Source organism: Heteronotia binoei, chromosome 17 (genome assembly GCF_032191835.1).
Source record: "Heteronotia binoei isolate CCM8104 ecotype False Entrance Well chromosome 17, APGP_CSIRO_Hbin_v1, whole genome shotgun sequence".
NCBI classification, from domain to species: domain Eukaryota; kingdom Metazoa; phylum Chordata; class Lepidosauria; order Squamata; family Gekkonidae; genus Heteronotia; species Heteronotia binoei.
In genome coordinates, this window is record NC_083239.1 from 17,423,610 (window position 1) to 17,441,673 (window position 18,064).

The 18,064-nt window shown below is 45.5% G+C and overlaps 1 protein-coding gene across 1 annotated transcript in view; it reads right to left on the minus strand.

The window, feature by feature from the left end:
• Positions 1-18,064, minus strand: part of LOC132586220 (collagen alpha-2(IX) chain-like) — a 77,893-nt gene that overhangs the window by 25,956 nt on the left and 33,873 nt on the right. Inside the window, exons 12-23 of the mRNA XM_060258218.1 lie at positions 17,022-17,075; positions 15,664-15,717; positions 14,391-14,444; positions 12,522-12,575; positions 11,009-11,062; positions 7,085-7,138; positions 6,875-6,928; positions 5,656-5,709; positions 5,018-5,062; positions 4,843-4,896; positions 4,183-4,236; positions 3,556-3,609 (exon numbers count right to left, since the gene is read on the minus strand). Of these exons, the coding sequence (XP_060114201.1) occupies positions 3,556-3,609; positions 4,183-4,236; positions 4,843-4,896; positions 5,018-5,062; positions 5,656-5,709; positions 6,875-6,928; positions 7,085-7,138; positions 11,009-11,062; positions 12,522-12,575; positions 14,391-14,444; positions 15,664-15,717; positions 17,022-17,075 (639 nt within the window). The remainder of the gene's footprint in view (positions 1-3,555; positions 3,610-4,182; positions 4,237-4,842; positions 4,897-5,017; positions 5,063-5,655; positions 5,710-6,874; positions 6,929-7,084; positions 7,139-11,008; positions 11,063-12,521; positions 12,576-14,390; positions 14,445-15,663; positions 15,718-17,021; positions 17,076-18,064) is intronic.

Genomic DNA, 18,064 nt, shown 5'->3' on the forward strand with positions numbered 1-18,064 from the left:
GCACCTCTAACGGAGGAGATCCCAACTGGGCTCATCCTTTCACCCTTGGTCTTCGCTGCCACCACGACTCACCCAACCATGGCTGCAGAAGTCCAGGTCAGCCAGGCCCAAGACCCCTGGGCTCAGCAATGCCTCCTGGAAGTGCAAGACAGCCCAGCCGGGGACCTCTCTATCTGTCAAGGTTTCCTCCTGCACTGTGGGTGCCTATATGTGCCTCCGGGGCCCCTCCATGCCTATCTGCTCTGCCAGACCCACGACTCCTCTCCTGCGGGGCACTTCGGCCAACACAAGACCCTGCACCTGCTCATGCGGGAATTCTAGTGGCCTTGCGCCCGTGCCGATGTGGCCCGCTATGTTGGTTCCTGTGGGATCTGCCAGCAAGCCAAGGATGTACCAGCCAAGCCCCCAGGGCTTTTGCATTCCCTACCCATGACTGCAGGACCCTGAGACACTGTCTCGGTGGACTTAATCACCGAGCTCCCCAGGTCCAAGGGGCACACTTGCATCCTGGTGATGGTGGACCTCTTCACAAAGATGGCTCACTTTGTTCCATGTCCCAAGCCACCCACAGCTCCTGAAACAGCCCAGCTCTACCTCCAGTGCATCTTTCGCCTGCACAGACTCCTGGCACACTTGATCTCACACTGAGGCCCCCAGTTCACCTCCCAATTCTGGCAAGCCCTGCACTCCAGCTTAGGCACCCAGGTGCATTTCTCCTCAGCTTACCATCCCCAAACAGATGGGCAGACCGAATGCACCAACGCCACAATGGAACAATACCTGCATTGCTACACCAGCTACCAGCAGGATGACTGGGCCGCCTTGCTACCCCTGGCCGAGTTTGCCTATAACAACGCCATACATGTGTCCATGCAACAGACCCTGTTTGCACCCCCCTATGGGTACCACCCTCGCTTCTTCCCCGCAGTTCTGCCCCCCACAGCAGTCCCTGCTGCTGATGCGCACCTGCAAGAACTCCGGGCTCTCCAGGACTTGCTCCGAGAGCAGCTCCAACAGGCTAAAGAGGCCTACAAGAAAGCCGCCAACCGAAAGCGACAGGTGGGGCCCCCACTGAAGCCCGGGGACCACATTACTTGCGTCGGCCTGGCCAGTCTCATAAGCTGGACCCTCACTTTGCGGGGCCTTACCTGGTCACAGACCAAATCAACCCCGTTGCTTTCTGGCTACAGCTTCCGGCCATCCTCCACAACCACCCAGTCTTCCACCCGTCCCTCCTTGTTCCTGCTACACCACCGGATTCCATCCGACCGCCGCCTCCAGCGCCGCCTCCACCTGTCCTGGTCGATGACAAGGTCCACCAGCTCCTGGACTCCCAAATCCACTGCGGGGACCTCCAGTACCTCGTGGACTGGAAGGCTATGGACCCGAGGACCGTTCATGGAACACGCGGACATCCTACACGCCCCTGACCTCGTGCAGCAGTTCCACATGGCCTACCCTGACCAGCCTGGGCCATCTGTTGGGGGGGAGCCTGCGGCGAGGATAGTGTCATGAGCCCTGATGAGGGGGAGCTGGAAGGGTTAATAGATCTGGAAGAGTTGCCAGTCAGTTCCTTAGCTGAACAAACAGCAGCTGGCCCATCAATAACTCTCCTGGCACCAGTGTCAGCTGTTGATGATCAATTTCCTCCAAGCTCTCCTCCTCCCATCTCAAGAATTCGAAGCAGGCTCCAGAAAGAACTTCCAGAGCAAAGACATGAGGCACGCTGATGCTTCATATCTCTCAGTCCTTCTAGCAGAGTCACTGCCACCCAGAGAGCAGGCTGATTGAGGCTCCTATATAGCTCCCACTCAGGACCTGGTAACCTTGTGGAAGCAACAAGTCTATTCTCTGGCTTGCATCCACGCTCCTTCCTGATTCCTGATCCTGACCTGCTTGATTTCCTTGGCACCTGACCTTTTGGCTTTTGGACATTGACTTCTGATTCCGGTTTGTGATTCTGCATTGGTGACTTGGCTCCTGCTTGACTTCCTGGACTTTGACCTTGGACTGGCTTTGGACTCCTGCCTTCCTGCACCCTGAGAACATGGCAATAACACTGGATGTCTGATCGCTCAACTACAGGATGGGTCGCATTCTTGGATGCTCATCTGATCGGCCCAATCAATATTCAGTGGTTCAAATCTGAGCGCTACATGCCTGCTTTTAATGTGACGTGTGACCGCATCCTAGATGGCCAGTCTGCTATGTCTCTCACAGCCTCAGCTTCTACCCATCCCTTCTGAAATATGGGGGTAATGAAACTGGAGGATTGGCACCCTTGCCAACTGTATGCCTTCCCCCTTCCCTGAACTCCCCTCTTGCAGTACCATAGTCTAAAGCGGTTGGGGGAACTATGTGGTACAGAGGGACCACCTTTTAAAAAGACAAAATATTTATTTAAAATTTATAACTATATACAGGCATTTTTAAATAGTGAACAGAAGAAATAAATCAAAGTAGGGAAAAACTCTCCTTCTTTCCCTAATATATACTTGCCCTGGCCATACCATCCAGAACGGACAGACCCACCAACCCAACTGACTAAACTCAAACTGAACTCTCAGTTTCCCCTGACAACTTTTAACTGAGGGCTTTCCCGCCCAAAATCTTCAATATAAAATCCAATTCCCACCCCGGAACTGGTTTACCTTCTTGCAGCATTCTGGAGACCAGCCTGACAGACTTCCTGTCTCTCTAGGAGGTCTGCTCAGAATTGCTGTTCCCAGACAGGAGGGGAGGGGGGGAGGAGGAAGAGACTAGCCCCAAAGCCTGCCTCCAGTTTGAGAGACTCCTCCAGCCAACTTCCAGGGAAAGACCAGCCAAAATGGCATTTCTCCACAATGGCCCACCAGGAACTTTCCTAGTAAGTGAAAGAGCAAGTCCACTGCCAGAGCAGACAGCCTAACATACTCTGCATGACCCACCCACCCTTCATCTCTGGTTTTGTCTCCTACCCAGTGACCTGGGCAAAGGGTATGTAATTTTGGTTAACTCTGAAAATACAACTGAATCATTTCTACACTTTCCATGCAAGGATGCAGCAGAATTAATGTCCTTCAGAGGAGGCTATCTGTTGCATCTATGCATAAATCCTTGCTCTTGCCACCTACCAATTTGAAGGCACTCAGAAATAGGGACTCATGCAAAACACAGAAGGCCGACTCCTTCTCATGCCATTAGTTCTTGCTCTTGAAAATTTTTAAAAGGTAAACGTTATTCCTCCCATTTTAATTTTGAAAAGGCAAGCCTCGGATATCAGACCTTTGGGAAAGGTGGGCCTTCAGAAAGAAAGCCTTGCAGGCTCACATATTCAGAGGACCAAGCTTCTGCTCAGCATCTGGATGCTGGAAGCCTAATTGCATGTGTTAGAACTGTGGCAAAGCTCCAATTTTAGGAATCAGTCAACTGGGTAATCCATAGGGAGAAGGAAGGTACAGGACAGGCAGAAGAACACATGAAGAAACTGCAGAATAATAAATGGATATTAGAGAAGGATGGAAAAGGTAGAACAGTCCCACTGGATGAAAGAACTCCAGACTCATATATACTCACCACTTTCCCCTGTGGCCCTGGAATACCCACCGGGCCCCTCTCACCACGATCGCCCTGTCAAAAGGAAGGGTAAGCAGGTCAATAAATAAATTGTAGAAATGGAGGAGAAGAGAATGGCTGGCTCTTCCTGGGTCACTTACATCAATGGCCTCTAATGGCCATGCTGTTGAGGAACCTAGAGTTGCCAACCCCCAGGTGGGGCCTGGAGTTCTCATAAAAGTTGAATTCATCTTCAGACTAAAGAAATCTGTTCCCCTGGAGGAAATGGCAGCTTTGGAGAAAAGACTGTGCCTTCACATCCCCACAGAACACCCTCCCCTTGCCCCAGCTCCATCTTCCCCAGGCACCACTCCCAAGGGTTTCTCAGTCTGGCAGTCCTGCTTGGGACAGGATCACATAAATGTCCCAGACCTGAAAGGGAAGAATTTGTAGCAAAAACTTTGCCAGGAAGAAAGCAGCTCATCCTCAAAAGCTTTTTAAAAAACCACTGGAATGATTTGAACAATTTAATGAGCAAACTAAATCCACCTTTCTGTCGCACACATGCCATTTTAAAAAAAGAAAATGTCCCTCTCCTTAAGAACTCAATTATCACCCCTGTCTTAGAAGGCATTATTCAGGACTTACCTTCACACCAGGAACCCCTTGGGGGCCCACTTCCCCTCGTGGTCCAGGCTCACCCTAGGGCGGGGGGGAAAGCAGAGATCTCATTATAAGGGGGATTTTTTTTCTGAAAAAGTAATTTTGTCAGTCTGCGATAGTCAAAACAGCACAGTGTTCTGTAGCACAGGAGGTGATTATGGCGTGACAGTCATCAAATGGGTTAATTCTTTGAGGAGCCATGGGACAATCCGTGGTGCGTGACTCTAGGATTTCATGGTGCAATGCTGCCTCCTGCAGGTCCAAAAAGAAAGCTGCACCATTAAGAGTGATTCTCCCTAACCCAAAAACTTTTTGTAATTTGTGTCGAAATCTGCTGTAAACCAGAGGAGGCCCCTCAGGGTAAGGGAGCAATAAGAATTCACAGCAGACAAACAGAAAGCAGGACCAGGCTGTCTTGTTTGTTTCCAGCCAAGCAGCTTCTAGTGAAGGAAGTGGTTAGTACTGCCCATTCACACTGGGCTATTTTAATATCACAGTCCAAGTGGAGGAGTGGGGAATCAAACCCAGTTCTCTCAGATAAGAGTTCATACACTTCACCACTACACCCAACTGGCTCTCTCTACACTAAAGGACTGTGCTGGTGAAAACACAGTGCAATAAAGGAAAGTATGCACTTATACTTACAATTTTCCCAGGTGTCCCAGAGGAACCTGGCAGACCACGCCCTCCTGGTTCACCCTGTGAGTGGGGAGAGAGAGGGGGACAGAATTCAAGACACTGAGCCTTCCCAACCTGTTCCCAACCTATGTTTTACAAACAAAAAGAAACAGGATATTTAAACTCAAAAAATCTGGTTTACCTTCTGCCCTGGGCCACCTTTGGTTCCCGGTGTGCCTGGCAAACCCTAAAAGAAAACAAGAAAAACCCACCACATTGGTTGTGTACAAAGCATCTATTTCTGTTCTGGTTTGGGAAGGGCTTTTGGCAAGACACAGACTGGGAATGAATGTTTCTTCTCATGGAAGGACGTTGACACTACCTCAATAGTTGGTGGCAGGGATGCTGAGCTAGTGGGACCACTGTTGAGCTCTGCTTGGTGTTTTATTTTACAAGTTACATTTTCATCCCACCCTTCCTTAAAGGAGCTCAGAGCCACACAGGCTGAGTTCCTTGTCCTTCATTTTATCCTCACTACAACCCTGTGAGGTTGGTTAGACTGAAAATCTGACAGGCCCAAGGTCACACTTTGATCCTCCTGGCAAGTGCAGATTTGAATTCAGGTCTCCTTGGACTTTGTTTGACACTTAAGCCACACAGGAGAAGTGTCTTCTGGCTCATGATAAACATGATAGAGAGTCTTCTACCACAGGAGCAATCAACTGGGCTGGGTTTGGAAATGGGGAAGGTAGCAAACTTAATTTCATGACTGGCTTTGATGGGAAAGGATGTAATAGTTACAGGTTACATTATTCTTATGGGAAAGGATATAATACTTACAGCTAATCCTCGGTGGCCAGGTGGCCCAGGAAGGCCCAGCTGTCCAGCACTCCCCTGTAGGTTGGAACAAGGAAAACCATTACTTGAAGACAACAAATTATGAAACAAACACAGTCTTACTAGCAACCAAAAGGGATGCTGTTGCTTAGGACTGCCAGCTCCAGACTGGGAAACTTCTAGAGATTTGGGTGTATAGCTAGGAGAAAGTGGGGTGGAAGGGACTTCAGTGGGGTATTATACCATAGAATCCATCCTACTGATCTTTTATTCTTTTTGAAGAATGCATGCAAGACAAACAGATTCCCCTGACAAAGCCTGCTGGCAAAAAGCATAGGGAATATTTGGAAATGTGACTAATAAAATATACCTGATTTTGCTCCATCGGTCTTGGCCCTATTTTTTCTCTCCTGTGACTGGCACAGCCCTTTATTGTCTTGCCAGTTCTTGGGGCAAACTTTCTGTTTCTTTGTTTTAAGAGTTTTGCAACCAAAGAAGTTCTGAGCAATCCCCATCAGCCTAAATCACTAGCCAGGTAGTTGAAGAAAAATATCTGAAATGCTTTATATATATATATATATATATATATATATATATATATATATATATATATATATATATATATATATATATATATATATATATATATATATACTGTTTCCCATTTTAGGAGCTTTCTGCTTTTTATCTTTTAATAAAAATACAATATAATTAAGTCCCATCAAGTTATAACTAACTCATGGGCCAGTGATGAGCAGAGGTGGTTTGCCATTGCCTTCCTCTGTGCAGCAACCCTTGCCTTTCTTGCTGGTTTCCCATCTAAGTACTATCCATGGCTGATTCTTCTTAGCTTAGCTGTTAAACTCTGGCAAGACTGAGCTGGTCTGAGCTATTCAGGCTGCACTTCTCTTTTCATGCAACGGAAATTCTGAAAATAAATTTGTTTTACTTTCTCAAAACTGCACCTTTGGGACTTTTCATCCTCAGCCCACTCCCACCATCTTTTGTCTCCCATGAAGTCTGCTCCCTATTATGGTTCTTTCATTCATTGCATAGTCAGATGGTGGCTGGGGATCCTTGGTTATGTGAAAGAGATGAAGGAGAGGGTGGAAGCGCAAAAGTTTGAGCAAGAGACAAATTTGAATGATGCCATGGACTGAAATGGCAGGGACATATTGTTTTATACTTGTTTTTCTTGTACTTCAAGCACATGTCTTCTTACCTTCACCCCAGGGATCCCCGGAGTGCCATCTTTGCCATCAATCCCAGGAAGACCCTACAAAATGAGGAGGAAGATAAACCAAGTAAACAAATGGATTAGTGGATTCATTTGTAAACAGGGTGAACCAGGAGGGCATGGTAAACTCCTGACATGTTTCTCCCAGAATCCCATGGGGCTGTGAAACGGAACTAAGAAAGAGGTGATACTTACATTTCCCCCTTTAGGTCCCATTACTCCCTGGGGGCCTCTGATGCCACGAGCACCCTAGGAAAGGACAAAGGTAAGAACTGCATAAAAACCAGCACAGCACATGGCTATGGTTTCTGCACGACCTGAGCTCTCATCTCCCCAAAACTCAAAACAATAGGTTTAATTGGATGGAAATCAAAGAATGGCTCTTGACTGGCAGAGGCAAGGAGGGAAGGGCTGCATCAGTCTTCAGTGGGGTCTACAGAGTTCAAATTGTATAGAAATTGAAGACTGGTTGCTGAAAATTTGATACTCTACCAGTGGCCACTGTCATAGATGGTCCATCAGTGGCCACTATCTCAGGCAGCAAAAGGGAACTTCCCTATAGAGAGGCAGCATACATCTGAATCCCAGAGCTCTTGGCCTCTCTGCAGCATACGTCTGAATCCCTTGGCCTCTCTGCCCAGTTTGTTGGCCCCACAGGGCACATGGTTGGCTACTGTATGAAACAGGATGCTGGACTAGATGAACCAGTGGACTGATCCAGCAGGACACCACTGCCACCATTAACAGCTATAAGTCATGATAGCTAACAGGGAGTCTCCATTTTCATCTCTGAATGACAGAAGCCAGAGGCATGAAACACAAAAAAGCAGTTATCTTCATGCCCTGCTACTAAGCTTCCAAAAGAGTCTGGCTGACACAGCTGGAAACAGAGTGCAAGACTGAAGGAGGCTTGGTCTGACCCAGCAAGACTGTTCGTAGGCTAGGGGAGCTGTGGTTCAAAGGCAGAGGACCTGCTTGGCAGACAGAAGGTCCCAGGTTCAATTCCAGTTAAAGGATCTGGCACTAAGTGATGCAAAAGACCTCTGCCTGAGACTCTGGAGCGCTACTGCCAGTCTGAGTAGACAATATTGACCTTGATGGACCAAGGGTCTGATTCAGTATCAGGCAGTTTCCTGTGTTCATATGTGTTGAAGTTCTGATCTGGGATGGAAGGTAAGAATGTACAAACCACTTGACCAGACTGACTATCTTGCCAGAATATAGAGGCTAAATGAACCCACTTGTGCTCTTCAGTATACAAGAATGTTTGGAAATGTCCAGCCAAGAAATCACAGGCATTATGAATGTCACTTCTGAAGTTAATCCAAATACTCTTGACCGCGCCTCCCCATCTGTCTGGCTTCATCTTGCTCTGGGGGGGTGAGGGGGGGAGAGATGCAAGCATATAAACCTCCAAAGCTTAATTCATAATGTGTTTTGGGACAACAGTTCTTCCCTCCCATGGTCACAGCAGAGGGCTGGAATCCACTAATCCATTGTGCATGGCATTCAAGTCAAAACATTTCTTGGCTTTGACAATGACCAAGTTAACAAGGGAGTGAGGCACAGTGGTGGGCACACCAGAAGCCACTGCTGTTGGCTCTAATGAAATTAAAGGAGAGGGAACAGCATTCTTGGAAGATACCCACAATGCAGGGAAAGGGTCAGAGAAGATAGTTGCTAACACAGCTGGAGAAGACCAGACAGAAACATGAAGCCTGAGTAGCTAACTCCAAGGGCCAAGCTGCTAGTCCCTATGAGGCCTAGTTTTAAATGAACTTCCATACCCCCACGGCTCTGAAATGAGACACATTTAAAATGTGTGTGTGTGTGTTATAATAATACTAATGATAATAATAATAAAATAAATTAATAAAGAAAAATAATTTAGTGTGGTCTAACTTGAGACCTTAAGTCAAATAAGTTGACCATTAAAGGAAAGGTGCATGCAAAGAAAGCTAAACATTTCAGACCTGCACAACTCATGAGATGCCAAGCTGAACACAACTGCCAGGAACATAAACCCCACCCCCTTGTTTTGCCATACCAGGCAGGAAGCAAACAGAATGATCAAGCCAGTGGTGATCTGCATGCCTTTCACACACAAAAGGGAAATGTAACAAGGACTCAGCAGAAAACACCCAACACTGGTAGGACTGCATCTAACACAACATCATTGACAGAAAGCCACCTTCGATTGCTGCTGGGATGTTTCAGCTGGAACCTGCCTTGAGATAGGAATGGGTGCCTGCAGGGGTGGAATTCTAGCAGGAACTCCTTTGCATATTAGGCCACACACCCCAGATGTATCCAACCCTCCAAGAGCTTACAAGGCTCTTTTTTGTAAGCTCTTGGGCTACATCATGGGGTGTGACCTAATATTCAAAGGAGCTCCTGCTAGAATTCCACCCCTGGGTGCCAGGAGTGCATGCTATGAGTACACTACTGCTGGTGAACTAGTCCCGAGTTCAATGAAAGGTGCTGATGATGAGCTATAAAGCTTTAAGGGCGCCATGCCCAAAATATATAACAATGCACCTTAAACAGTTACACCCTTCTAAACCCATTGACTTTGAAGAAAAGGCATAGAACACATGAAGCTGCCTTATCCTGAATCAGACCACTGGCTTGATCATTCTGTTTGCTTCCTGGCTGGTATGGCAAAACAAGGGGGTGGGGTTTATGTTCCTGGCAGTTGTGTTCAGCTTGGCATCTCATGAGTTGTGCAGGTCTGAAATGTTTAGCTTTCTTTGCATGCACCTTTCCTTTAATGGTCCATCGAGGTCAATATTGTCTACTCAGAATAGTGATGGCCCTTAAGGGTCTCAGGCAAAGGCCTTTCACATCACCTACTGCCATATCCTTTCACTCTAGATGCCAGAGACTGAACATGGAACTTTCTGGATGCCAAGGAGATGCTCTACAACTGTGTCATGGCCCCAGTCCAAGGGATATAACTCTGTATAGGATTGGATTATAAACCTTTTTTTGCATTTTATCTTGACTTGAGATCAGCCAGTCTGGACATTTTTATTTTCTTTCTGATTTCACAGGGTGCTGCAATTGCTGAATTTGGCCTGCTTCATTTTCATGCTTGCCCTTAAGTATTCCTTTGCTTATTTTATGGCATTTCGACACATGAGTCCTTTTTCACCAGTGATGCATAATTGACACACACAAACATGCATACATTTGACTGGAAGAAACGCACACACATTTATCGGAATGACCTGGCACTAAGAACAGATAATGATGCGAAAAGAAAGGAAGAATTGCCGGTTCATTGCTCACATAGGAGAAGTGGAACTTGAATTGAGGACATACAAATTAAATTGCAACAGCTCACAACAGTTGGTCTCATTCCTGATCATGAACACAGGAACACAAGAAGCTGCCTTGTACTGAATCAGACCACTGGCTCATCAAGTTCAGTACTGTCTACCAACATTCCCTCTAAGCTGCAAAGTCTTGTGAGCAAAAATTCCACTTTGTGAGCTACTGGCATTAAAGCTGTGAGTTACTGACATTCAAGTTGTGAGCTCCTGCATAAATTAGTGTGCTCTGGAGTCATCTTTCCTGAGCTAAGACAAAAATGTGTAAGCTGGAGGCTAAAAATCTGTGAGCTAGCTCATGCTAACTCAGCTTAGAGGGAACCCTGCTGTCTACTAAGACTGGCAGTGGCTTCCCAGGGTCAAGGTGGAGATCTTTCCCATCCCCTACTTGATCTTTGACTGGAGATGATGGAGATAGAACCAGGGATTATCTGCACGCCAAGCAGATGCTCTACCACTTGAAGGTTGGCCAGGAATAACTTCTAAATCTTACCATATCAGGACCCACAAAGGCCTGCAGGCAAACCTTCCACTCTGGAATCCTATCTCTAAGGCTCTTGCCAATACTCAAACCAAGGTGTCTTCTGGAAGCAGATGTTATTCAAATTGGCTATTGAGGGGGCTGAGGACCAGGCCAAAGAAGATTTAAGCAATGAGTGTGGATTTGACATCACCTTTGGGATGACTTGGGTTACAAACACAATTAAAATGAATGAGGTTTCTACCAACATGGAGCTGCTTCCCTCTTGAAGATTTCTTAAATGACTCCATGAGGCATTTTACTTACAAGATCTCCCTTCTCACCAGCCTGACCTGGGGGTCCCCTTGGGCCTTCTTCACCCTAGATGGAAACGTGTTAAGGTTAAAAAGAAATGAGACAGGATCCTCCCATGCCTTTAAGAGAATAATTTCCAAAGAGTTAAGAATCCAGTACTGAGGCTTCAAACGTCCCTGCAGTCTGATTTAAGGAGCAAGAAAGAGCTGGGAAAAGCTATCTCCAGGTCTGCTTGCACAAGAGATGCTCAAAATGACTTTTATATTTGGCACATGACATTAGTGTGAACGTACATCACAGCGACTGAGTGTCAATATTTTCAGCTGTTCAAAATCTCACCCAAAACATTTTCCAGGGTGAAAGAGCCCATGTGCTCTGGAGAGTTACTCACCAGTACACTTAAACATGGTGATCATTGAAGACAGATCCAGGTGGGTAGTCGTGTTGGTCTGAAGCAAGAGAACAAAATTCAACTCTAGTGGTACCTTTAAAGACCAATGAAGTTTTATTCAAGGTATAAGCTTTCATGTGTATGCACACTTCTTCAGATACACCAATATCTGGTCTTAAAGGTACCACTGGACTGGAATTTTGTTATGGTGGTCATTGGTAGGTAATGGCCATCTTAATGGCCAAGGACTGATATATCTCCAGGACTGCCTCTCCTGGTATACCCCCAGGAGAGCCTTGCACTCTGTTGATCAACAATTGCTGGTGGTCCCCAACCTGAGAGACATCTGGCTGTCCTTGACAAGGGCCAGGGCTTTTTCTGCCCTGGCCCCAACCTGGTGGAACTCTCTGCCAGGTTCCATCTGGCCCTGCAGGACTTATTACAGTTTCGCAGGGCTTGTAAGACAGAGATGTTCCGCTGGGCATTTGGTTAGCTGACGGCAGCGATGGTTCCACCTCAGTACTCCCACTTCCACCGTTTTCAAACACCTCCCCCCCCCTGCATGAGAAAGCAACACCATTTAGAACTTGGACACCATCTTGCTTTTCTAGAATCTAATGTTTTATTTTGCTTTTAATTGTTCTTTTGCTGGTTTTTATATCACTGTAAACCACCCTGATTTCGGTTTCCGGGTAGGATGGTCAAACATCCAATTAATAATAATAATAATAATAATAATAATAATAATCTTTTGAGAGCTGATGGAGTGTGGTGGATAAAGTGGGACAGCTGAGAGTCACAAAGTCCCTGGTTCAAATCTCACTTACTTAGGCAAGTTTAATCCAAAGTCAGACCACAAAGCTTAATCATGAGATTGTGAGTTTGCACAACAAGGCCCCTCAGTGCATTTTGCCTCCCCAAGTACCTTCCTCCTGTCTCAACTTCTGCTTGCTCCAAGGCAGGTTCCATGGCCTGCTTTAGATGCAGGCAGTAGTGCTATAGCTCAATGACGAGAGCAGGCCATGCCTGTGGCCTCCTTCCACATGCCAGCCTTTGCTTATTTGGGGCCTGAAGCAGCCATCTAAAGCCCCTTGCAGAGCTAAACCAAGTTATAATAAAGAAAAAGAGAGTTACCGGAGGTCCTGCCGCTCCAATGGTTCCGATCATTCCTTTATAACCTCGGGGGCCCTACAAAAACATGGCATAAAGAGAAATGTCCTGTGGAGTGTGCTACTGTGGCAAAATGTCTGTCAACATTCCTTTCCACAAGCTCAGTTGCTCTCACCTGCACTTTCACCTCCACCTCTGTTGCGTCCCAATGAATTTAATCATAGTGTTAACCATGTGTATTCTTATGTAGCTTTCATAACCTCTGTGGGGTTCAGCAGCTGGTCAGGAAAAGTACAGGACTGCCTTGAGATTTGACAGTTCATTAGTGTAACTGAAGAAATAGCTAAATGTACTGGTCTTTCTAATCATGAACAAAGGTCAAGTTTAGCCTTATAATTTTGCTTTGGAGAGTGTTATCAAAATGTATTCCATGAGCACTTGCTGCTTACTTTATAATCACTTAATCCACCTTTATTTGGGTCCGAATTAGATAATTCGTCACACTGCTGTGTTGTTGTGGCACTGTGCTGGGGCACCACAGGACATGAAGCAAAATGCTTTCTTGACCAAAGTGTGGCCCAAATGAACCCCAAACTGGGATGCCAGCCTATGACACAGATAGCACCTTTCCCAATAACACCATGGATGGGATAAAGAGGGGGGGGGGGAACGTGTTTTTTTAATGGGGTGGCTTTTAGACTCCTTCTTCCTGTTATAGTTTCCCCACTGGAAAAATGCTCTGAGTAGCATCGACCTACTCTGGGCAAAAGGTATGGTTAGCCAAAAGGTTCGCCCGAGAATGGGAAAACATCATAGGAGGAAAAAGAAAAAGTTCCTTTCCTTCTAAAAAAAAAAAGTCTTCTAAAAGGATCAAAGAACCTACCTGGGGTCGGGAATTCCAGCTTGGGAAATTCCAGGAGCTTTTTTTGGGGGGGGAGGGGGGGTGATGCCTGGGGAGGGCAGAGTTTTGGGAAGAAGCTCAGCAGAGATGTGATGCCCTAGAGTCCATACTCCAAAACTGCCATTTCCTCCAGGGGAACAGATCTTTGGAGTCTGGAGATCAGTTGGAATTTTGGGAGAACTCCAGGCCCAACCTGGAAGTTGGCACCCTTAATCCAACCACAAAGTCGGAGTCTGTACACATTCAGGGGTCTTCTCAGCTTTACAGAAAAAATAATACAACTCTGTAAATTAACCAAAAGAAAAAAAGAAAAGAAAACCCCCAAAGCTCTTAAACTGCGGGATCTGTATTTTAAAACTTCTTAAATTTAGATCATTATTTTTGTATACTATGTCTGTTTTTACTTTTTTATATTATGCTTACCCTGGTCTTGAGACTGCAATAAATTATGATGAAACCCCCAAAGCCTGCAAAGGACTAAGTATGATCCAGGAAGCACAGAAGGCTGGAACACAGGACCCAAAAATGGAAGGAGGGAAACAAGCCTATTGAAGCCCCAGAGAACTTACAGAACCTTGGAGGGGAGATATTGGGGACAGAGTGGGGATTTCCCCATCATTCTCACCCCTCCCCCCCCCGCTTGTAAATCCATATTATTTTTTCAAAAGTGGCATGAAATGGCAGCAATAAACACCCCAACCCATTAAAGCCACTATGCCAGGAACAATTAAAAACAAAGCACAAAAGCAAAAGGCAAGACGTTAGCTAAGGAAGGCAGGACAGACTTTGCCTAATGTTTAAGAGATGGCAAAGATGACACCAGGTCCATATCCTTTGGAGAGCATGCACAAGCCAATTTTTTTGGTGTAGTAGCCCCTGAGTGTCATGGAGAAAGGTCTCTGGATAAAGACCCTGAGTGATGGGCTGGTCTACGTGCATTATGATGACATCATCAACACATTGACACTTTCCCTTCCTTCTGGCGCACCTACCATTTCTCCTTTCGGCCCTGCCATTCCAGGGTAACCTCGGAGACCTTGAGGACCCTGGGAAAGAAAAGCAAACCAAGTCCTAGATTAATTATCTTGCAGCTGGCTGAAGTTATATCTTGCAGCTAAAGCAGTTTAAAAGCCTCCACTTCCCCCTATCTGTCACCTTGAAAAATATCCATCCATGTGTGAAGTGCAGAAAATCATTACTCCCAAAAAAGGTTAGTCACCAGCTTTCCCCACACACACACCTTGTCCAGCTCACTGATTGTCTCTTGCTGGTATTTCCTTCCTATGACCCCCATTCAGGACATCCATTTAATAACATTAGCTCAAAAAAAAAAAAACCACAGCAGTCATTCAAGCAAAAAAAAATTGCCACCAGCTTAGGGGGGGAAATTAAATTCCTGCCTGTTAATTAATTCTTATCATCAAAGTGGAATTAATTAATGAATTCCCCTTGGGGATGTGCTCTTTGTAGAGATCAAGAGAAGAAAGCCTTGGTGGAAATGCAACAAACAGGTGGGGAAAGGATAAAAGCAAAACCCCACATTCTCTACCATCTCCATTCTGTGTTGCTAAATGTCACCTTCAGAGGTCCTCTTGCCATCTAAAGCCTACATTCATCATGTAAAAGCTAGCCACATGCTAAGCCATGCTCCAATTGTTAAGAACTGAAACTGCCCCTGGACTTAAGCAGAGAAAGCTGGAAGGGAAGGCAGAGTCATTTTATGCCTTTCCTCCATCCCTTCACTGGCGAGCTCTGCTTAGCTTATTTCACCTTAAGAGATAATTTTCCTTAGGAGCTGGGATGTGAAGAAATCAGAAAAGCACAACAGCTCATCTCTCTGTATCTTCAGGAGGAGGCGCTGCAAGGCTTGTTTTTTGCGAGGGCTTTTGAATGGCAGGGAGGGAGGGAAAGATCTGGGGATTTGTGTTTTATATTATTCCTTTTTCAACTGGAATTCTTTTAACTGTTATTGTAAGCCACCTTGAACCTCAAAAAAGTTGGGGTATAAATGTTTTAATAAATAAATGCATACAGTGCAATTTCACTGATCATGCCGAAGGACAAAATGTTTTATCAGAGTCTGCCCCCTCCTGTTACCCCATTCATTTTCATTTTTACAGACCATAACTCAAGGGAAGGGTTAAAAGTGATTTGAGTGGAGGTGATAAGAAGTGAGGCAATGTCAGATCCTGGGACAGGGAACTAAAAGACAACCTAGAAGAGAAAGAATAAAAATTAAGAAATAAGAATAAATAAATACGTTACGGGAGGGCCAGGTATTCCTTGTTCTCCAGATAAACCAACATCTCCCTTTGGGCCCTGGTCAAATTTAAAAAAGAAGTCAGTTAACAAACTGGTTTTGGAAGACTGAACATCGATTTTTGAATTAAAGCTCTTATTATGCAGTGGAATAACAGACTCAAGAAATTATACCCTATCAGTAACATAAGAACCTCCTACCACCGTATCATAACCAGGGACCTTCTTCACATAACATCCACTGAGCTACAAGCTCTCAACAAAAGCTGCACTGTACTAAGTCAACCCATCAGTCCGTGCGGTTGAGCATTCTCTGTTCTGACTCACAGGGACTCAAGCAGAGACACTTTTCCTAAACATCCAGCTACCTGATCTTTTTGAATTGGATGAGTGTTGATTGAACCTGGGACCTGCAGTACATATGAACAACTCATGGGGTATGTGTGGGGGTTATTTTCCAAATAAAGTCTCACGTCTTCCTTACTATCTTTAGTGCATGTAGGTCTCTCATTTTCTCCTTGTCTCTTGCTTCATTATGCCAGGCCTTAACACATTTTCTTTGGCTTTATGACCTACCCCCAAAATTTAGGAGCCTGACTTATTTTTCAGCTTTTATGTTTTAATGACCATACTTTCTTATTGTTGCTACCACAAATCCTAATTCTAGCCTCTTCAGTTTCTTTTCGAAAGCTATCATAAAAGTGTTGCAGCAGACAAATAAATATGGGGAGTGTTGTTGGTCATCACAATAAAGAGCTAACTTTTATCCTGCCCGTAAATAACCTCTGTAGTTCTACTGAGAATCACCAAGACGCATCTACATTAAATGGCTTTGAAAATACTAGACCTCACAATGGAATTTCTAGGTACCATGGCACCCTGGCACCTGAGATTTGTCAAGTTTTGCACTATACTATTTTTCAAAGTCTTCTTTTTTTGCCACTTTTAAGCCTTTCCTCTCTCCATCTCACACTCTCTCAGCTGCTACCATTCCCATCATCTACCCTTAAAATATGCAAAGAATGTTCCTAATAAGAATACAGGACTTCTCAGAACTCAGCTACAGGCTCATCCACATACTACATTGTTACGATTACACCCAAGAGGCACAAATGTGATAGTGTAAAGGATGAACAAGAGGTACAGACTTCTCCAAACAGAATGTCATCTACACCAACTTTTGAGGAAGCCAGGACTGGCTGCAGTCCCCTGTCAAGTCCACTGGCAAACCCAGATCCACTCCTTTGTAATGTGTGGAAAGGCCTTTCACGTGTAGCACCGCTTTCCTAAAAGTAACTCACAGATCCAGTAAAGGGATAAACTGGGGGGTGGGGTGGGGGTGGGTAGGGCATATATGTACTCACCGGCTTGCCCTGCCTGCCAGACTCCCCAAGGGCTCCGGGGCGGCCTTTGTGACCCTGAAAGGGGAGGAAAAAACCACCAATAGTTGTGCAGGTCTCTTACAGGAAATTATTTTCTCAGCACAGATACCATTTCTCCCACCAACAGCAGCTGAATTTGCCACTTGAAGTGTGAATGCATGAAGCCATTTGTTGGCATGAAGTTACCTGTTACTGCACATAAAATATTTATACCCTGCTAATTATATGTATTCCCATGTTCTCCCACCAACCCCAGATGAGGAAAGAAACTCTGTATCCCAGGTTGATCAGTGGAAAGGGAGTGAGGGTGAACTGTTGTGCCTTCAGTCCACTGGCTTCTGCTTCTGACCAGATGGGGAGCGGAAATACCAGCAGGCCAAAGAAAGAAAGAAAGAAAGAAAAATACGATTTTAAAGCAGACCCACTAATAAACCATCCCAAATACTACTTAAAGTACAAACCTGGCCTATGGAAAATCAGTGGATGAAAAATATGTGCACAGACTCTAACTACCAAGTGATACGATTGATACTAAAGCCAGAGTCTTTTCTTTTTTTCCCGTTAGGCATCCCAAAATTCTTTCAGTGTTTTCTAAAAATTGGCTGGGGTTCTGTGGTAGCTGAGCTGTAGATATCTGGAGATTTCAAATTTTTATATCAGTGGACCCAGACTATAACAACCTGGGGACTCCTATTGTGATTTACATTTTTTTCCCCGGACCCCCTATATCCAGGGGAAATGATCTCTGTCTGGATCAATTGTAATTCTGGAAGATGTCCAGCCACCACCTGGAATTTGGCACCCGTATTAGGAATCATTACTGTAGGGAGATCCATGGGTGTTCCCTAGTAACCATAAATACAGGAAGGCCCAGCACATCACACAAACGACTGAGTGACACAGTCTCTGAGTGGGCCTGACCCGTGGTGTAAGAGGAAGAACTGCAACAAGCATTTGGTCTGATGCTATGTGCTGAATTTGCATCCAGCCCATCCTCCCAAGGGCTCAAAGCCACACAGCAGCTC